Source organism: Onychomys torridus, chromosome 7, assembly GCF_903995425.1.
Source record: "Onychomys torridus chromosome 7, mOncTor1.1, whole genome shotgun sequence".
In the NCBI taxonomy this organism is placed as follows: Eukaryota; Metazoa; Chordata; class Mammalia; order Rodentia; family Cricetidae; genus Onychomys; species Onychomys torridus.
Window position 1 is genome coordinate 101,780,069 of NC_050449.1, and position 22,051 is coordinate 101,802,119.

At 44.9% G+C, this 22,051-nt stretch overlaps 1 protein-coding gene across 2 annotated transcripts in view; it reads left to right on the forward strand.

Moving 5' to 3' along the window:
* The first annotated feature begins 6,580 nt into the window (after positions 1-6,580).
* Positions 6,581-22,051, forward strand: part of Prkar2a (protein kinase cAMP-dependent type II regulatory subunit alpha) — a 77,166-nt gene continuing 61,695 nt past the window's right edge. For both annotated transcript variants that reach the window (XM_036193064.1, XM_036193065.1), the window contains exon 1: positions 6,581-7,166. In XM_036193064.1, coding sequence (XP_036048957.1) covers positions 6,911-7,166 — 256 coding nt within the window. In that variant the 5' untranslated portion in view covers positions 6,581-6,910. The remainder of the gene's footprint in view (positions 7,167-22,051) is intronic.

Below are 22,051 nucleotides of genomic sequence, written 5' to 3' on the forward strand. Positions count from 1 at the left end.
TCCTCATGCTTGTACAGCAAGTGCTATTACTTGCTGAGATTTCTCTCCAGTCCTAAATAAGTTAGTTACCAAAAAAGAAAAAAGAAAAAAATTGGGGGTACTTTGCCTGAAAAGGTTAATTCAATTTTTTTTTTCTCTTTTGAGACAGGGATTTTTTTGTAAAAGTCCTGGCTGTCTTGGAACTCACTCTATAGACCAGGCTGGCCTTGAACTCAGAGATCTGCTAGCCTCTGCTTTTTGAGTGCTGGGATTAAAGACCTGTGCCACCACCACTTGGCTGGTTAATTCAATTTTAAACCTACCTCTCTTCTGCTGGAAGATCTTTAGTATATCATGACCAGGAGATGGCCTGATTTTTTGTTGTTGTTGTTTTGTTTTTTCTTTTTTAAGCAAAGTTATCAGCCAAGCTGTGATGGCTGATAACTTTATCCAAGCTCTCAGAAAACAGAGACCAGTGAATCTCTATAAATTCAAGGCCAGCTTGGGCTACACAGTGAGTTCCAGGACAGCCAGGGCAACACAGACAAGCCCTGTTTCAAAACAAACGAAAACAAAAGGAAGTAAAGTTACAGTGAACTTATTATAGTGATAGAGTGTACAGATTTTAGATTTTAAGTACAGATTTGAGAGAGGAGAGACACTTTGGAAAAGGAGAGTGACAGCCAGGACATGGGTGCAGGCTTTTCTTCAAGTCACCCAGGAGCACTTCTTAGTATTCCCCATAAATGAGCCTGTGGGAAACCTCATCCCTAGACTGAGACTCCCGTGGAGTATTTGCATTTCATCCAAAATGCCAGCCATTCTCATGGGGTGGGATCATTTTGCTCTGGAGATACTAACCATTTGAAAATGGAGTGTTTTGCTTCCTTGATATTCATGATGGGGATTTTATCCCTTTGCACTTTCATAGGATGTGAAGTCAAACAGGGAAGCCCCTGGAGGCATGTTTGTGAAAGGGACCTAGCAGATGGCAAGTGACACCTCCCAGCCAGGGCTCGCTTTTATGATGTACTTTGAAATGCCACCTGTCTTTATATATCTTCTTGACAGGAGTGTGGGGGAGGGGTGGGGAATTGGGCCCTCCCCAGTGATTTCTCTGTCACAGTCAAGTAGAAGCTAGACAGTGATTGATCAGGGATAGTGGCCTGGGTCAGAAATTTAAAAAATGTTGTAACTAGGCTAAGGGTGAGGGACAGGGCAGGTGGCTGCAGCATTGGCTGTTAAGAAGCACATTAGCATTATTTCTGATACAAGGGATGCATCTCCCTGCATTTTGTTTACTACGGCCTTTTGAGTAATATCCCAATCCACCCCAAACACTGACTGGTTTCTTTCTTTGAGTTCATCCCATTATGTAACCTAGTCTGGCCTTAAACTTGCTATGTAGCCCAGCCACGTCTTGGATGAGTGATCCTCATGCTTTGGCTTCCCGAGTGCTGGGATGACAGAACACGGACCACTGTACAAAGTTCTCCTCTACCTTTTTGTCTTTTTCATATTCTCTCATTTCTACCTTTCCTCCCTTCTTTTCTTTTCTTTTTCTTTTTTTTATATCAATTTTAGGTAGTACAGGGCCTATCATTTCAGCTATTCAGGAGGCTTGTGATACAAAGTGAGTTCAAGGCCAACCTGGGCAACTTCATTTATGAGACTATCTCAAAATAAAAGCAATAAAAGGTCTGGGACTATATGTAGCTCAGTATGCTTAAGAGATATGTGAGGCCCTAGCTTCAATTTCCTGTTTAAAAAAAAAAGCAGTGCTAGTGATGTCTGCCAGTGAACTATACCTCCCACCACCCCGCCTAATTCTATCCTCATTGAACCCAATATTCACTTTCAGATGTAGAAAGCCCATCCAGGATAAAGTGATCTACAAAGATCATTAGCAAGTTGGTAACAGAGTAGGGACCCTGTGTCTAGGTGGCCTGAAGAAACTCTGTGATGGTATCAGAAGGCCTGGGGCTAACTTGACCCAGACTGCAGGAGGCCTGTCTGTATTTCTGGGTCAAGGCCCAAGTACCTGGCTTGTGAGTCAAGCCAAGAGTATCAAGTAGAGTCCAGATAGTCATTGAAAAGGCCCCAGGGCCTGTGCTCCCCTGAGGGCTCCCTTTTCTGTTTTCTCTGAGATGGTAAGTACTGCAAGGTCCTGATCCTTCAGGCTTATGTATTGTAGTTCCCAGTGTTTTTCCTTGCCCTAAGGTATCTTGAAAGCAGACCAATGGTCTACTGCAGACACTGACACTTTCTTGGGACACAGTGTCCCAGCAAAGAAGGGGTTGGCTCACAGGTACAGACAGGTGGCCTAGGAATTAACTGCTCCCTGGAGCGTGGATGTTTGTTAAAATAGATCAGAACTAGATCAAAGACTGTGGCCTCTTGGGGTAAGCATTATGTAGACTCAAGGACAGATGGGTATGGGCAAAGAAAAGTTCCCCTATATCTCCTGCTAGTCAGAGGCTCAGGAAGGCTTCTAAGGTAAAATAGTCAAAGTTGGTAGCAAGAGAACTGAGAGGAATGGATTCCATACAGATGTGCTCAGAAAACCAGCAGCTTCCAGTGAGCAGGTAGGGACTGAGGGACTTAAAGAAGCTGAGTTGGGGATAGTTGGGTGTTCTCTGGTATGCCCATGGCCCTTGGTTCAATCCTCAACACTGAATAAACTGCGCGTGGTGACACACCTGTAACCCTAATTCTCCAGTGGAGGAAGCAGGAGAATCAAGAGTTTAAGGTCATCGGATGGCCTCTTAGTCAGATGAGTGGGTTGTGTTTCCACTGTGGCTGAGTTCTCTTAGTAGGTAAAGGGTATGAGTAAAGTAAGGGCAAGACTTGAAAGAGTATTAGCTTATCTCTCTTTGGGGGGGGGGGGGGTGGTTTTAAGTAGTATTAAGAGTATGGGAAGGCTGGAGAGATGGCTCAGTGGTTAAGAGCACTGACTGTGCTTCCAGAGGTCCTGAGTTCAATTGCCAGCAACCATATGGTGGCTCACAACCATCTGTAATGTGAAATCTGGTGCCCTCTTCTGGCCTGCAAGAATACATGCAGACAGAATGTATGTATAATAAATAAATAAATCTTTAAAAACAAAACAAAACATAGTCTTTGGCCAGGCAGTGGTGGCGCACACAGATCTCTGTGAGTTCAAGGTTAGCCTGGTCTACAGAGTGAGATCCAGGACAGGCTCCAGAGCTACACAGAGAAACCCTGTCTTGGAAAAAAAAAAAAAAAAAAAAAAGAGTATGGGAAACACACTATTTTACTAGAAACAGCAGTTGGTACCCTGCCTAAGTTTGCTTTCACCAACCCTCCCTGCTGTTGGGCTAAACAGCATGTGTTCCACCTGTGCAAACTCTGCCTTGGCAATGGGAAACACCTCTGGGAATTAGCCTCATTGTATTCATGTCTGTATCTGTGCCTGGTGGCATGGTCTATGCAAGATGGTCATTACCTGAGGGGTTATGAGGAAGATAGCATGGGATGAGAGGGCCCCAGCTACTGAATTGCTCTTCTGAAGGTCTCTTCCTAGGCTTTTTCCACCCACTATTATCATTTGCTCTTAGCAGCTGTTCATCAGTATTGGCTGTAGTAGGTTTGGTTGCCATGGTAACAGTCAGTGGTGTAGCTGGGCAGGCTTGGATGCAGGCAGGATGGACTCAGGACAAAGGTTGAAGATGCACGGCTCAGGTCCTTGATGTTCTCTTTTGTTACAAGGCCTTTTGGTCAGCTTAAATGGGCATTCATGACAGCCCTCGCTACTGTGCTTACTGTTAAAGGATAAGGAAGAGATAGACCCCTCCCTTTGGGGGAGACCACGTGGGGAGGGAGGGAGTCAAGTTGGACGTCAGGTGTCTAACTTCACTGTGAGTGTGATATTTGGAGACAGATGAGGAGCAGCTGTAGGGTTTCTAACTTCTGTTTACTTCAGCCCTTGGAGGGTTTTGTTGGGTTTTGAACACAGGGCCTGGTTCTAAGTAGACCTCTCATTGAAGTACATCCTAGGCCCTCTTTAAAACAAGTGTTTTTAGATTCATGTGTATACGTGTTTTTCCTCTATGCATTATGTGCACCGTCTGTGTCTGCAGAGGTCTATGGCCTCTGGATCCCTTGGAACTGGAGTTATGAATAGTTGTGAGCCGCTAGGTGGGTACTGGGAACCCAACCCAGATCCTGTACAAGAGCAACAAGGACTCTTAACCACTGAGCCATCTCTCCAGTCCCAGCCTGCTCACTTTCTTCTTCCTTCCTTCCTTCCTTCCTTCCTTCCTTCCTTCCTTCCTTCCTTCCTTCCTTTCTTAAAAATAAAGATCCCTCTGTGTTGCCTAGGCTGGCCTCAAACTCCTGTGCACAGAAGTGATTCTCCTGCCTCATTCTCCTGAGTACTGGGGACCACAGGTTATGTGCCAGTGCACCAGGTTAGGGTGTCCTTTGGATGCTGTTTGCTGGATTGTTGGTGCATGCTTGAGCAGTGCTGCATCTGTGAACAAGTCAGGAAGGCCAGAGGCCAATAGGGTGTCAGTGCACTAGGAGACCCTGTCACACCCAGCTCTGTCAACAGCCTTTCTCTCCTCTCTTTTGTAATTGGGGTCAGAGTCCTAACTCTTCATGTGCCTATGCCCCACTTAAAACATGTAAGACCTGATCATGTGAGAAAACCAGGACTTGGAGTTGTGAATTTACCTTTCCAAAAGGCTGGCTTGAAGAAAGGCAGTTTGCTAGGTACTATGGTGCAGTGGGAGTCACACCCAGGGTTCTGACTATTAATGGCAAGGTCTGATCTTGGAAAAATTGTAAGGGTCAGTCTGTCCAAGAGCAGAAAAGACTTATCTCCACGGCTGGTCTTTTGTTTGTTTGGTTTTTTTTGTTTTTGTTTTTTCTGAGATGGTCTCATGTAACCCAGGCTAGCTTGAACTCACCATGTAGCAGAGGCTGGCACTGACCTCTGATCTTGCTACCCCCATCTCCCAAGTGCTGGGATTACAAGCATTTACCTACTACCATGCCTGACTCCAGACTGCCTGTTTTTTTGGTTTTTGTTTTTCAAGACAGGGTTTCTCTGTGTTTAGCTTTGTGCCTTTCCTGGAACTCATTTGGTAGCCCAGGCTGGCCTCGAACTCACAGAGATCTGCCTGGCTCTGCCTCCTGAGTGTTGGGATTAAAGGCGTGCACCACCAATGCCCCAGACTGCCTGTTTTTAATGAGACCTTCATGTCTGTGGTTAGAAGCATGGCTTTGAAGGACTGGATACCTATTATGAGACTGTGAAGTCAGGAGAGCAGTTTCTGCTCGTTCATTCATTCATTCATTCATTCATTCTTCACAAGTATGCAGTAAGCACCCAGCCAACACATTGGACACTGGCGTCGCCACCATTTAACATCCAAGACTTCCCTGTGGGGCTAAGGACCATAGTCAGGGACGCACAGCTGTTTGTAATCATAGGTCTACCTAGCCTAGGGCCTGGGCTGCCCTACACTGAGTAGTACTTCATTGAGGCACTCTGCTGTCAGTATAGGCAGCTCAGCTCACAGCAGCACTGAGGTCTTGGGTTTGTGCCAAGTCTGTGTGGGCGGAGCTAGTGAAGATCTTAATTAATACTGGGTAATTACCAGGTGCTGCTTAACCGTCTCAAATACCCTTCAGGTTTCCACACCACAGCTAATCAGTTGCTGGCTGGTTCTAGCAGGGAGAGGAGGACTTTATTCTATTCTAGCAGCCCCGAGGTTGTGGCTGGATATCCCAGGAAGGTTATCTTCTTTTGTTCTATTTAACTTTGGTGACAGCAGGAAGCAAGTTGGGTAATAGCCTGGCCTCTCCAATTCACCTCTGCCCTCTTCCCGGAGGCAAAAGACCACAGTGCCTGCCGTCTGCTCGGCTTCATCAAATAATGTGACCCACGGCACAGGCTTGTGAGTGGGGAGGAAAGAGGTGAAGTCTAGACCTGAAGAACAGGTGGAAGTGTCCGAAAGAGGAACAAGACCAAAGGTCTGTCCTGCTCCGGGCCGTATTCCCTTTTCTCATTGCCCACATTTGGCTGAGCTCTCTCTCTCAGGGTTACTGCTCTGCCTGTGGCTTCCAAATGACCATCTCACGGAAACTTTGACTTCCTACAAAGCCTTCCCCTTTTGACATCTCATGACCTCATACTAGACTCCCTAGGGCCTTGTATTCCGTTGCACACTGTTCTACCTGTCAGTCAAGGTGCTACCGACTCGACCAGGTCTTTGTTCTTGCAGTACTGTGTTATTAGACGACTTTCCTCCGGATCTTCGTCTGGGCGAGTCAGTTCAGCATTAATGTCGTTCCTTAGAGTGAACCCTCTGGTCGTCCATTAGAGCAGGACTCAAGGGGAGGTGGTCCTGTGTCCCGTCAGTGTCCCTAGCGCTCAGCTGAGAGGCTCTCAGCATGTTCTGAAAGCCTAAGTGAAAGGTCTTTGTGACCAGGCAAGACGCACTAACCAGCCTGCCTCGCCGCTGGGCCCCTCTTTCCTCCTGCCCGGGGCCTCCCGCACCTTGACCATGGACTGCTCCGAGAGCGGGCGGCTCCGCGGCGCACGCGCACTGTGGGCCAGCTCTCGACGGGGACGCGCACGCCCGCGGCCGCGTGCGTCACAACCCGGGCGCCTGCCGCGCCCGTCCAGCTCGCCTGCCCGTCGGTCCCCGCGGCGGCGGCGGCGGCGGCGGCGGCGGCTGCGGCCGGGTGACAGCAGCGGCGGCGCCAGGCTGGCTTGGTAGCGGAAGGGTCGCGCGGCCCGCACAACAAACGCAGACCCGGCCGCAACAAGGCGCGACGCGAGGAAGGCCGAGGCGGGCCGCGCGGGAGACCGCGGGCGCCGAGTGACAGGCCGGCGCGAGGGAGTGCGCAGGTTACGGCCGCCGGCGGCCCCGACCCGCCGGTCCCCTCGGCCGTCGCCAGCATGAGCCACATCCAGATCCCGCCGGGGCTCACGGAGCTGCTGCAGGGCTACACTGTGGAGGTGCTGCGGCAGCAGCCGCCCGACCTCGTCGACTTCGCGGTGGAGTACTTTACACGCCTGCGCGAGGCCCGCGCCCAGGATTCAGACACGCTCATCGCCACCCCGACCACCTTTCACGCGCACGAGTCCAGCGCGGTCGCCGTCGTCGAGGAGGACGAGGAGAGTGACTCCGACTCTGACGAACTGGACCTGGCAGGTAGGCGGGCGGGGCAAGGCCGAGGTGCTTGGTGCGCACCGGGCGAAGGAAGGGTCCAGGGAGGGGGCTGAGGGCCCGGGGCCCCGCCGTGCCCGGGGCCGAGACCCCGCTGCTCTCCAGCCCAGCTGCTTGGGTTTCCCGGCGGCGTGTGCCGCTTCCAAATTGAGCTCCGCGGTTCTCTGAGCCCGAGCGTTCACAGAGAGTGATTTGTCAGATTCAGCCTTGAATGAAGCGTGCGCGTTCTTTGGTCCGCGTGGTGGCGCGGAGCTTAAGTCGGTCCCGCCAGAAGCTGCTTTGCCTTTTGCTGTAGACCTCACAGCCTGCTTCCTTTCCGAAGCCCAGAGCATCCGCGCTCGGCAGCTCGCCCCGAAGAAGCACGGTGGTCTCTTTATTTGCAAAGATTGCGGTTTTGGAAGTTGCTACTGAAAACTTTTTTTTTGAGTACTAGGTCAGTGGCCTTGATTGAACAGGACTCAGTAGGCTCAGGCTGCCTGCCGCGAACCAACTTGTGACGGTCTTGCTGCCTCTGCCTCGGCGAAAACCTTGCAAGCAAACATGGGAGGAAAGATGAACTGAACCCCTCTCCGAATGCTGTCCTGTCACAACAGTCGAGCCCCCCCATGCTGTCCTGTCACTCAACAGTCGAGCCCCCCCCACTTGTCCTGTCACTCAACAGTCGAGCACACCCCACCCCACCCCCCACCCCCCGTTGTCCTGTCACTCAACAGTCGAGCCCCCTCCCAAAGCCATTACATTCAACAGTTGTCAATACTGTTTACCCTTCCCCCACTCCTTTTTCGTAAGTATTAAAGGAAATTTCCTTTAGGTCATTTCATACCTGATCCATTAATTATGCATTTCTTTTTCTTAAAATGTCATCGCTTAAAAATTTAGGAATTTAAACTTTAAAATTTCTGTATGGGTTGAAACAATTGAATAAAATTGGTGAGCATAATCAATACCTTGATTAGTGTGTTGGTTGCAGGAAAGTGTACAAGTAGCATTCTGTTCATTTGATTTAAGTAAGGATGTGAAGGAGCAATTTCATTTCCTTGGTTGCTTCTACTTATACTTTATTAACTTAATAGAGTTAGCGTGCTTTTTAATTTTTTTAAATTTATATTAATTACTCTTTTTTTTTTTTTTTTTTATAAACAAGGGCTCACTATGTAGGCTTGGATGGCTGCAACTAACTATGTAGACCAAGTTGGCCTTGACCTCATGAAATCTGCCTGCCTCTGTCTCCTGAGTGATACTGGGATTAAAAATGTGTATCCCTGCCAGGTGGTGGTGGCACATGCCTGTAATCCCAGCACTCGGGAGGCAGAGGCAGGTGGGTCTCTGTGAGTTTGAGGTCAGCCTGGTTTACAGAGCTAGTCCAGGACAGGCTCCAAAGCTACAGAGAAACCCTGTCTTGGAAAAAAAAAAAGTGCATCCCAATGTCCAGCACCTGCAGGTTTGATTTTGATTATGTGTTAATGTGTATGCCACATGTGTATATTTGCTGTATTTAGGTGTTCTCGGAGGTCAGAAGAGTACATCAGATCCTCTGGAGCTGGAGTTACACATAGTTGTGAGCTGTCTGATGTGGTTACAGAAAATGCACTCAGGTCTTTGCAAAAGGAGCAAGCATTCTTGACTGCCAAGGCAGTTCACAACCACTTGGCCTCCTTTTGAACAAAACAAACATGTTGAGAGACTGTTTTGAGCTTTATATTATTAGATCACATTAGAAAATACAGACTAGCTGGGTGGTGGTGATGGCACATTCCTTTAATTCCAGCACTCGGAAGGCAGAGGTAGATTGGTCTCTTAGTTCAAGGCCAGCCTGGTCTACAGATCGAGATCCAGGACAGTCAGGGCTACACAGAGAAACCCTGTCTCAAAAAGAAAAAAAAACCAAAAACCAAAAAACAAAAAAAACACACAAAAAAAAGGAAGGAAGGAAGGAAGGAAGGAAAGAAAGAAAATACAGACTAGTTTTGAGTGGTCTAGCCAGATGTTCAGGTAACTGCTGGCAGGGAAATGGTCATTGTTGTAGGAGGTATAATTATAGTTCAGAGTGCACTGTTCTGAGTTTACCTTGATTTAGTGCATATAACATGCCTTCTGACGAAATTAGAAATGATTCTCCAAATCCACAAGTTTGCTCTGTGGTCATGGTAAAGTTGTCAAACCTGTTTATGTTGTCTTAGAAATGAAGACAATGATAACCATCTTCTGGAGATAAATATATATGTATATTTTGGTTTTTCAAGACAGGGTTTCTCTGTGTTGCTCTGGCTGTCCCGGAACTCACTCTTAGACTAGGCTGGCCTTGAACTCCACAGAGATCCACTTGCCTCTACCTCCCGTCCACCATGCCCGGTTTACTAGGATGGTTATTAATGAAAAATAGAACACCATAAAAACCAAAACAAAGGCTGTGAAGAGGTTGAAACTCCAAATGGGACTGTGAAATGTCTAGTGAATGGAAATCATTTTAGTAGGTCCTCAGCAAGGGAAACATAGAAACACTCTAGCGTGGATATGTAGCCAAAAGATCTGAAGTGGTGGCCACATGCTTGTATAACTGTTCATTGTAGTGTTGTTATCACAGTAGTGGAAAGGCAAATGGCCGAAGTGTCCACAAATAAAATAGTATGTATACAGACTCACACACAATGGAATATTATTTAATCTTGAAAGGAAATGGAATTCTGATGCAGGCTACCAATATGGATGATGTTACAACATTGAAAACAGACTAAATGAAGGTGGACATAGTAACTCATTCCTGTCTCAAAAAACCAAAGTAAAAAACATGCTAATTGAAGTGAGCCATATATAGAAGGACAAATATAGGATTTCACTTATAGAAAGTACCTAGAAGGTGTGTGTGCTTGCATGCATGTGTATGCACATATATGTGCCCATCCCCTGGAGCTGCAGTTACATATAAGTGGTTGTGAGCAACCTTGTGCACTGAGCCATCTCACTGGCCCCTTTTATTTTTATTTGATGTTTCAGCACTGAGCCATACCCCTCCCTTCAGAATACTGTGATTAATGGGTGCAGAACTTCTGCTTGGAATAATAAAATTCTGGAGTTGGATGGTGTTGATGGTTATCATTGAATCTAGCTCCAGGCTCCTTTTTTGAGTTTGGCTATGTCACCTAGGTTGTTTGCAAACTCCTGAGTTCAAGTGACCCCTCCTTAGCCTTCTTTGATTGTCAGAGTGGGGGCTTTCTGATTCTGGTTACCTTTCCCCCATCTGGACTTGCCACATTGTGTGATCAGTTCTGGTCACTTAGGTGTCTCTACTTGGAAGTAGAGTGAATGTATGTGCCGCTCTAACTCTGGGTACATGTTTGCCCCGTGGCTGTATATTTTCATTTCTCTTGAGTATATAACCAGAAATACCAAACCCTTCCTCCCTTTTTGACAGGGTTTGGCAACTGAGCTCAGGCCTGAACTTTCTGTCCTGTCTCAGCCTCTCCAGTGCTGAGATTGAAGACTTGTAGCACCACTCCATACCCAGGCTTCTTCTTTCTGTTCCTTTAAGTAGCTCAAACGTAGATGATAGGAAATAGATTTATTAAGGAAAAATGAAAAAGAACTACTTTGAGTGGGAAAGGCTTCAAGGGAGAAATACCGCCAAATATATATATATATATATATATATATATATATATATATATATATATATATTTTTTTTTTTTTTTTTTTTTTTTTTTTTTTTTTTTTTTTTTTCTGACATGGGTCTCACTGTGTAGCCTTGGCTGGCCTGGATCATGCTATGTAGAGCAGGCTGTCCTTGAACTCACTGAGATATGCCCACCCCCACCCTCATAGTGGAACAGACTAGTTTCTTAAGTGTTTACCATTTTACATTCCAACCCCAAGTGTGTTGAGGGTTCTAATCCCTCCATATCCATCATGGTTCTGGTTTACATTTCCCTAATAATGGCTAATAATGCTTGCTCAGCATCTTCCTTTATACTGTTGGTCATTTGTGTAGGTCTGGAGGATTATCTTCAGATACTCTATTTAAAAAAAATTATTTTAATTTTTGGGTTAAAAGCCAGGTATGGTGGCACATGCTCTTAATACCAACACAGGCAGAGGCAAGTAGATCTTGGTGAGCTTGAGCCCAGCCTGGCCTACAGAGTGAGTTCCACCACAGCCAGGCTATGTAGAGACTAAAAAGAACAACAAATTAAATTTTAAAAAATAATTAAATTTGGGGGTACTAGGAATTGTTTATATACAGTTTATATACATCCTCTATCAGATGTATGATTCAGTGGGGTATCTCCCCTTTAATGGTAGAGCTTAAACTCCAAACATTGTACCTGCCAACACAGACTATATCACTACTATATCCCCAGTTCCTGATACTGTGGAGGTCAGAGGACACCTTGTGTAAGTAGGTTCTCTCTTTCCATCTTCTGGGTACCAGGGATCAAACTCAGATTGTCAGGCTTGGCAGGAAGTGAGTTTACCCACTGAATGAGCATTCTGATAGCTCTTACTCCATTTATTTATTTGTTTGTTTTGTTTTATTTTTAAAGGATTTATTTATTTTATTATTATTATTTTGTTGTTGTTGTTTTTTCGAGACCGGGTTTCTCTGTAGCTTTGGAGGCTGTCCTAGAACTCGATTTGTAGACCAGGCTGGCCTCGAACTCACAGAGATCCGCCTGCCTTTGCCTCCCGAGTGCTGGGATTACAGGCGTGTGCCACCACTGCCCGGCCGATTTATTTATTTTTATTTTATGTGCATTGGTGTTTCGCCTGCACATCTGTCTGTATGAGGGTGTCAAATCCCCTGGAACTGGAGTTACAGACAGTTGTGAGCTGTCATGTGGGGTGCTGGGAATTTAACTTGGGTCCTCTGGAAGAGTAGTCAGTGCTCTTAACCACTAAGCCATCTCTCCAGCCCCTCATTCATTTTTTTTTTTTTTAAATGTATGTATGTATGTGTTTACATGTGTATGTTCATGTGTATGCCATGGCTGGCCTGTGGAGGTCAGGGGACAACATTTTAGAGTCAGTTCTCTCTTCCCACTATATGGATCTAATGGGTTGAACACAGGTCTTCATGCTTAGTCGAAAGTGCAGAGAAGCCAACAGCAATGATGAACACTTGTTATCCCCGCACTCAAGACAAGATTGTGGGTTTATAGTCAACCTGGCTAACCTGGCTACATAGGTAGACTCTCTTTTTTATGTATGTATATGTACATACATACATATAAATATATTTGTGTATATAAATGTGTGTGTATGTATACACACACACACACATATATTAGTAATTCAAGCAGTTGGATATCCTTTTGCAAAAACATCTTACCTTACACGAAGAAATAGCTCAAAATGTGCTGAAGACCTAGATGCAATATCTGAAACTATAACTTGTAGCATGAATCTTAAAAGTTCTTTTTTTTCTTTTTTTAGGATTTATTTTTATTTTATGTATACTGGTATCTCACTTGTATGTGTTTCTGTATGAGGATGTTGGATCCCCTGGAACTTGAGTTATACAGAAAGTTGTAAGCTGTCATGTGGGTGCTGGGAATTGAACTCAGGACCTCTGGAAGAGCAGCCAGTGCTCTTAACCGTTGAGCCATCTCTCCAGCCCCTAAAAGTTCTTATTAATAGGGGTTGGGGATTTAGCTCAGTGGTAGAGTGCTTGCCTAGCAAGCACAAGGCCCTGGGTTCGATCCTCAGCTACACACACACACACACACACACACACACACACACACACACACAAAGTTCTTATTAACAACATCAAACCTGAGGCCAGGTATCAGGGTGATGCTGAAAGATCAGAGAAGCAGAACAAGCCACAGCAACCTCACCTCGCCAGTTACTCAGCTGTTCCTGTTTCCTCAGACTGGAAACCTCTGTGTCCTTATCCGGAATGAATCTCAGCTGAACTGCTGCTCCAAAGCCTAAAAGCTTAGCCAGCCAAATGCTTCTAGCTTCTAGCTTCTGGTCTTCACGCCTTATATATCTTTCTCTTTCTGCCATCACTCCCTGGGATTAAAGGCATGTGTCACCATGCTTGGCTGTATCCTTGAAAAGATGGATTTCTGCCTCTGGAATGCTAGGATTAAAGGCATGTGCTACCACTGCGTATCCTCTATGTTTAATATTGTGGCTCTTCTGTCTCTGACTCCAGATAAGTTTATTAGGGTGCACAATATTTTGGGGAACACAACACCACCAATAACTCTTAGGAAAAAAATAGAAGGGCTAATCAGCCCCCTCCTCCATATTGTTTTGTTTTTGAGAGAGGGTCTTGTGTAAGCCCTGGCTGACCTTCAATTTACTGTGCAGCCAAAGATGACTTTGAAGTTGGGATGCTTCTGCCCTACTTCCTGAGTGCTTCAATAACAGGTGTGAGCCACCACACCTGGTTTTCCACTTTTTTGTTAGTCTTGTGGGTTCTTTGGGGGCAGATGATTGAGGCTTCAGGTTTGTTGACTCCATGACCATTAATAACTATGTGATTTGTCTTCCTGTTTCCAGACCAAGTGTTCAGTGCTTAGTGTCACTGCTTACAAAACAGAAATACTTCCTGCTTGGCAGTATGCCGGGGTTCTTGTGTTTAGAGTGATTCTGAGTTTGCTTACCTTCACTGTTCACCAGATTTTAAAATTGGCTTGTAGGCTGGATGTGGTGATGCACACTTGTAATCACAGCCCTTGGGAGGCAGAAGCAAAGGGCTTCATAAATTTGAGGGCAGTCGGGTCTACATAGCAAGTTCTAGGGCAATCTGAGGCTGTATAATAAGACCCTGTCTCGAAAGAGAGAGAGAGGAGATGGAATTTAGTAAAATGAATGAACATTACTTGTCTTTTCTTTTAAAAAAAAAAGATTTATTTTTATTGTTTTAAGTATGTTCCTGTATGTATTTGTGTGTGATTATATGCATATGAATGCAGGTGCCCACGTAGGCCAGAGGCATTGGAATTCCCTGGAGCTGGAGTTGTAGTTGCTTGTTGAGTCCCTGATGTCGGTGGGTGCTAGGAACTGAACTCCTCCTACAAGAGCAGAGCGTGCTCTTAACTGCTGTGCATCTCTCCAGCTTGGTCTTGGCCATCTTTGTAAAGATCTGTCATGTTTTCCAGGCTGGCTGAAAGAAAGCTCCAGAGCTTCCTGCCTCAGTCTGCTTAGCTGAGCCTCCAACTTCCAGTTTTCTTAATGATTCTCATTCATTCTCTCTCTCTCTCTCTCTCTCTCTCTGCGCGTGTGTGTGTTGGGGGGGCGCGGGCGTGCGCGCGTGCATATAGAAGACAGAGATCAACCTCTTTTCTTAGGAGCTGTCTACTGTGGATTTTTTTTTTTTTTTTTTTTTGCCAGAGCTGAGGATCGAACCCAGGGCCTTGTGCTCTACCACTGAGCTAAATCCCCAAACCTGTTTTTTTTTTTTTTTAAACAATGTTTCTTACTAGCCTAGAGCTCAAATATATGGTAGTCTGTGAGGCCAGCAAGCTCCAGAGATCCGTCTGTCCCTGTCTTTTTTTTTTTTTTTTAAAGATTTATTATGTATACAGAAGAGGGTGCTAGATCTCATTACAGATGGTTGTGAGCCACCATGTGGGTGCTGGGAATTGAACTCAGGACCTCTGGAAGAGCAGTCGGTGCTCTTAACCTCTGAGACATCTCTCCAGCCCAGTGTCTCTGTCTTTTTAATGCTACAGCTACAAGTGCCTAACGCCAGGCCTGATTTTCCTACATAGGTTCTGGTGATTGACTGCAGGTCCTCATGCTACACAGCCACTACAGCGAGTGTTTATCTAAGGAGCTCGAGGACCTCATCTAGTCCTTAAACTTACTAGGTAGGTGAGGAGGACCTTGAACTCCTGATCTTCCTGTCTCTACTCCCAAAAGCCTGAAATATGGGTGTATGCTACTATTCCTGAGTTATACAGTGTTGGGCATCCAATACTAGGCTTCGTTCATGCTAGGCAAGCCCTCTACCCACTGAGCTACATTCTCAGCCCTTCTTAATGTTTTGCACTCTCTCTCTCATGAGGTATGTTCACAGACACACACTCTTATTTTTCTTTCAAAGAGGATTCTTGAGGCTTTTGAAATTCAAAATTTTTTTCATGGTTATACATGTGTTCAATGTTTTTGAGCCCTTGGATCCTGTCTGAGTTTATGTTATAAAGATTACTCAGATTAAGGGCTTGTCCCCAGAAACATCAGCTATGAGAGTTGATTTTTTTAAGACAGGCTTAACTTCCTACCACCATTACCACACTCCCTTCCTTCCTTCCTTCCTTCCTTCCTTCCTTCCTTCCTTTTCTTTTTCTTTCTTTCTTTCTTTCTTTCTTTCTTTCTTTCTTTCTTTCTTTCTTTCTTTCTTTCTTTCTTTCTTTCTTCTCTCTCTCTCTCTCTCTCTCTCTCTCTCTCTCTCTCTCTCTCTCTCTCTCATCATCTTATCTTTATATAGTTCAGGCTGCCCTGGAATGAGCTCAGTATGTAACTCAGGCTGGCCTCCATCTCATAGCCTTCCTGCTTCAGCCTGCATGCTGGAATAACAAGTGTGTGCTACCAAGCCTAGGTTAGGTAGTCTAATTCTGGGTAGAACAAAGGAGTTGAAGTCAGTAATGAGTCAGTTTTTCTTTTTTCTTTTTTCTTTTTCTTCTTTTTGTTTTTGGTGTTTCGAGACAGGATTTCTCTGTAGGTTTGGAGCCTGTCCTGGACTAGCTCTGTAGCCCAGGTTGGCCTCGAACTCACAGAGATCCGCCTGGCTCTGCCTCCCGAGTGCTGGGATTACAGGCGTGCGCCACCACTGTCCGGCGAGTCAATTATTGACAACTCAATAAAAACTCTAAGCATAAATTCTCTGGTTCTTCCTTGGTGATGAACACGTTGTTGTGCGAGGGGATTGTAGATGTATGTAACCAGCTTGTTAAATAAGAAACACAGAACCGATTGCAGAGTTAAAAACCACGAGGTCAGAGCAAAAGCGGAAAACCTTACCCTTCACTGCTTCTGCGGTTCCTCCTCTCCGCAAGAGACCTACTTCTGTGCATCCTGTCTATTTAAAGACTTTCTGTTCTGTTTTCTCATTGGTTGTAAACCCAGCCACGTGACCTCCTTGTCACTGCCTGTTTGTACAGACCTCCAGGTCTTCTATGGTTGGTATTGAGATTAAAGGCGTGTGTCTGCCATGCTGGCTGTGTCCTTGAACACACAGAGATCCGCCTAGCTCTGCCTCCCAAGTGCTGGGATTAAAGGCGTGCCCCACTACTGCTCGGCTTCTGCTCTGGCTTGCTCTGACCTCAAGGCAACTTTATTTGACATACAAATAAAATCACATTTCAATACAAATAAAATATCCCTATAGTGATGTGCCTCAATTCTGTGCAGAAAGGGTAGAGAAGCTCTGTTTGAGACCTCCCCGTTCTAGTGTGTGTCTCTGTTTGGCTAGTCTTGACTCGAATTCTTTACTAAAAGAAAGCGAAACATCCTAATTATAAAGTTAGCACTATTTTTAGTTCTTTGTGACTACCAGTCCTTGAGGGATCCAGGAAACCCCTGAGTTTACATCTAGCTGAAACAAATTTTCAGTGGCCTGGTGACCATCCTGGTACAAAGCTACTTAAGGGAGGAGAGGTCTGTTAGCTCACAGTCTGAGGGTCCAGCCCACTGTCACAGTGAAGGCAGGGTTACACTGTCCGCAGTCAGCAGGAATAGAAGAGTGCTGGTGCCCATTTGGGTTCCCCCTTTTTGTCTCTTCAGTCACTTTGGAGTCCTGGTCTGTTTACTCCTCCACCTCTGCTTAGAGTAAGTCTCTTCTCTTTAGTTAACCATCTGGAGTCGCCTTCTAGGTCATCCCAGTCAGGTTGACAGTGAAGTTCACCATCATGATACCTTTGAGTCTGATGTAACACAGGCTAGGTAGCCTTGGGTTGTATTGAGGTATACTGGGGTTTTCAGTACTGGGTATTGAACTCAGGGCCTCAAGCATACCAGCCAATGCCATACCATCAAATTATATTCCCAGCCCTCAGGTTGTGTGTGTGTTCTATAATGGTTTATGTATATGAGTGTTTAACCTGCTTACATGTCTTTGTACAACATTCATGCAGTGCCCAAGGAGGCCAAAAGGGCATCAGAACTCCTGGAACTGAAGTTATAGAAGGTTGTGAGCTGCCATGTGGGTGTTGGGAATCAAATCTGTGTCCTCTGCAAGAGCAACAAGTGCTCTTAATTGCTCAGCCATCTCTCCAATCCCTATGATAATTAGGGATTATTAAATTGGAGTCCAGATGTGAGTAAGGATAGATACCAGAGAATAGTATTCATAACCTTTGGTCTATTCTAGTCAGAGTAACATGAATTCATTCATTTCTTCAGGGGGGGAGGGGTTGTTGGTTTTGTTTTGTTCTGAAACCTGAGTCTCAAGTATCCTATGCTAGCACTGAATTTTTGATCTTCCTGTTTCTGCCTCCCAAACACTGGGATTATATATAGGCACGTGCTAATACACACACAGCTGTTTAGTTAGTGTTTAGTTTGTTTGGGGGGTGTGTGTGTACATTTTTTTTTTTTTTTTGGTTTTCTGAGACAGGGTTTCTCTGTGTAGCTTTGCGCCTTTCCTGGAACTCACTTGGTAGCCCAGGCTGGCCTCGAACTCACAGAGATCCGCCTGGCTCTGCCTCCCGAGTGCTGGGATTAAAGGCATGCACCACCACCGCCCAGCCGTATTTTCTTTTTTTGAGACAAGGACTCACTAATAATTTAGCAATTATTAGTTATTACCAATAGCTCTGGCCATCCTGGAACTTCCTATGTAGCTAGCTTCTAACTCACAGAGATTCATCTGCTTCTGCCTCCTGAGAACTGGGATTAAAAGTACATGCTACCATGTATCTGTTCAGGGTTTTAATTTTTTTCAATACCTGCTGAACCATCTTACTGGCTCTCCACTTTTTTTCTTTTTAAAAATTACATGGGCAATGTTATGTCTGGTTGACATCAAATGGAGATGATATGGGGCAAAATACCAGTTCTCTGAAAATATCTCCCTCACCCATTAGTGGAGTGTTAAGTCAGTTCTTTTTATATTCCACTACGTTATTTTGTTCAACTAAAAAAAATCCTTTTTTTGGGGGGGGTGTGTTTCGAGACAGTGTTTCTCTATGTAGATTCCTCTCCTGGAACTTGCTGGGTAGACCAAGCCTGCCTCTGCTTCCGGAGTGCTGGGGTTAAAGGTGTGTGCCACCACCACTCGGCTAAAATATCTTTAAATACCATGGTCACTTGTCATTTATCATCATAAAAGGAAGAAAATTTCGTGCTTTCTTTCTTTTTTTTTTGGACATAGCTGTTACATGTAGGGCAATTTGTTCCTGAGTTGGGGTAAATTTCTCTGAAAATGAGCCCTAGTTTTCTCTTCCAGTCAAACCTCTTTACATAAACTTCTTGTTTAAAATTTTTTAAAAAGTAGTGTTTTGTTTTTTAACTTTAAGTTTTTTATTTAAGCTACTCCTCCCACAAGGAAAAGGATACAAAATAGTTATGACAGTCATCATTTGATACAAAACAAACAAAACTTCCTGTCCACATGCAGAGTAATGGTACAAACCAGTGCAGTGGCCCTGTTGCCTAGGTGATGGTCCAGGTTCCCTGGTTTGCCCTCATATCCGGTTAGAAACGGATTTACCTGAGGGTTATCGAAGAGGGAATGATTTTCAGTTCCCCAGAGAAAGGGCTTGGTCCTGATGTGGAGATGGGTGTTGGCGATGAACTCGGATCTTTCAAACCCTCCATGGTGGAACAACTTCAGGGAAACGTTGAGCACACTCACTCCCAACCCACTGGGCACCGTGATTTAGGTGAGGACATTGAACAGACACGCTGAGGTCCCCGGCTGTGGGCGCCATTCCACGTGGACCACTCTGGGCGGAACCAGCCTAACAGCCCAGAAACCTGGGACGCAAATACTGCCACCGCCATCTTGGACACAGGCCTTCGTTGTTGTTGTTTTGTTTTGAAACAGGGTCTCCTGTGGCCCATTTACAAACTTGAACAGTACAGTGTTTTTATAGACCAAGAGTTAGCTTGCCCACCTAAAACTATGGGTTCCATGCCCTGCATCTCGCCTCACCAAAAAAGTCTCCAAAAAGCCTCGACATCCCGAAGTGCTCATTTACTATTTTTTTAGCAGCCCAAAGCCCCATGATTCCCACCCTCATTTCTTCAAGGGTGCTTGAGTAGGAAAGAATCAGTAAAGACTTGATTAGGAGGGCAGTGGTGCGCATTTCTTTTCTTTTCTTTTTGAGCTGAGGATCGAACCCAGGGCCTTGCGCTTCTCAAAAGCTCTACCACTGAGCTAAGTCCCCAAACCCCGTGACGCGCATTTTTTTTGTTTTCGAGACAGAGTTTCTCTGTGTAGCTTTGTGCCTTTCCTGGATCTCACTTTGGAGACCAGGACGCGCATTTTTAAGTCGCATGTTAGCAGTTTCAGAGTCGTAATTTTAACAGTGGGTTTAAAAAACAGTTTAAACCTGTGGTGGTGGCACACTCCTTTAATCCCAGCACAAGGGAGGCAGAGGCAGGCAGATCTCTGTGAGTTCGAGGCCAGCCTGGTCTACAGAATGAGTTCCAGGATAGCAAAGGTTACACAGAGAAAATGTCTTGAAAAAACAAAAACAAAAAGACAAAAAACAGTCAATCAAAAACCCACAGGCCTGAGCGCAATACGTTACTGATTTCCCCAGGTCCACCATGTTTCCTGTTTTTTGGAGATAGAGTTTTAAAATTAAGTAGCCCTGGCTGGTCTGGAAGTGGCTATGTAGCCCAGTCTGACCTCAAGCTTCTCCTGCCCTACCAAGTGCTAGGATTATAGATACTCTATAATGAAAGGACAAGGATTATTTTTATATTTAATGTCAAAATTGTGTAAAATATTTAAATGATTCTGAAGTCAAATCTACAAAGCAAGATATATTCACAGAGGACTGGCTGCTTCTACCTTATAACTTTTATTTCTTACCTTTGTAATGGATAGCAGTGGTTTTCAGTTTTGGGACCTTTAAAAAAAAATGTCAGCTGGGTGATAGTGGCACACTCCTTTAATCCTAGCACTTGGGAGGCAGAAGCAGGCAGATCTGAGTGAGTTTGAGGCCAGCCTGTTCTACAGAGTGAGTTCCAGGACAGCCAGGGTTACACAGAGAAACCCTGTCTTAAAAACAAAACAAAACAACAACAACAAAAAACAGACATGATGGTACATGCCTAATCTCAGCAGGTGGATCTCTATGGGGTTGAAAGTCAGCCTGGTCTACATAGGGAGTTCCAGGACAGCCAGAACTACATAGAGAGATCCTGTTTGAAAAACCCACAACAACAACAAAGGAATTGATCTTCTTATCTTATCCAAGCATTGTGTAAAGGGGAAATTGGAAAAAGGATAAACTCAAGTATCATTGTATTTTACAGGTTCCTAGTTGATTGTGACTGTCATGGGCAGAGAAAGTTAAGAACTACTGACATGTAACTTGTTGTAGTTTTAACAGTATATTTTTCCCCTTAAAAAGCAAAAAAGATGATATATAATCTATTTGGTTTTTATAAATGCCAGGCGTATGTAGTTAGAGTTTTCCTGCCTGGCCCAGTCAGGACAAATCTCTCTTCCCCGCCAGTCCCACAGTCACTCAGACCCAACCAAGTAAACACACAGAAACTTATATTGCTTACAAAGTGTATGGCCGTGGCAGGCTTCTTGTTATCTACTTCTTCTATCTTAAATTAACCCATTTCTGTTAGTCTATACTTTGCCACATGGCTTGTGGCTTACCAGTGTCTTTACATGTTGCTTCTCATGGCGGTGGCTGGCAGTGTCTCCTCCGGCCTTCCTATTCCCAGCCTCCTCCTCTTCCTTGTCCCGCCTACCCTATCCTTCCTGCCTGGCTACTGGCCAATCAGCACTTTATTTATACAGAGTGATATCCACAGCAGGCATATGCTGCTAGGAACTCTTCTGAACAAGCTCTTGGGAAGAGCAGCTGCCACACAGTATGCATTTAACAAGCTCCCGAGTTCTCCATCCTCCCACTGGAGAATGGTAGTGTGTGATAGAAGTTCTCAGAGGTATTTAAGAAGGCGGTGATTGAGTTATTTAAATGAAGTCATTCTACATATTTGTACCATTCTAAAAGTTGCCTACTGAGGTATCGTGAATACACATGTGCCTAGGGACCTGCATGTAATTGAATGATTCAGATTTACGAATTAAATTAGCTTGATGTGTCATTTCCTTTGAATTACTAGTGTATATGATATGACTCATACCTTAGTTAAAAATTGTGAAATTTATTTTCTTTTATTTTAATTCTTGAGATGGGATCTCACTATGTAGCCTTGGCTGATCTAGAGCTCACTGTGTAGGCCAGGTTGGCCTCAAACTCACAGAGCTCCACCAGCTTCTTCACTCTAGAGTGCTAGGATTAAAGATATGTGCCACCACTTCTGTCATAAAATTCTGTTTTCTTAAGATATATTTTTATGCCTGGTGATGATGTGTACACCCTTAATCCTAGAGGTAGGAGGCAGAGGCAAGCAGATCTCTGAGTTCAAGGCCAGGCTGATGGTCATCAGAACATGTTCCAGGATAGCCAGGGCTACACAAAGAAATCTTGTCCTAAAAAACCAAAATAATAATAAAATAATAATAATGTAACAATAATACTAGATTTATTTTTATTTTATGTATATGATTGTTTTGCCTACATGCATGTATATGTACCACATGTGTTCATGCATGCAAGCCTATGGAGGCTAGAAGAGGGCATGAAATCCCCTGAAATTGAAGTTACAGGTGGCTGTGACCCTCCGTGGGGGTGCTGGGAATTGAACATGAGGCCTCAGTA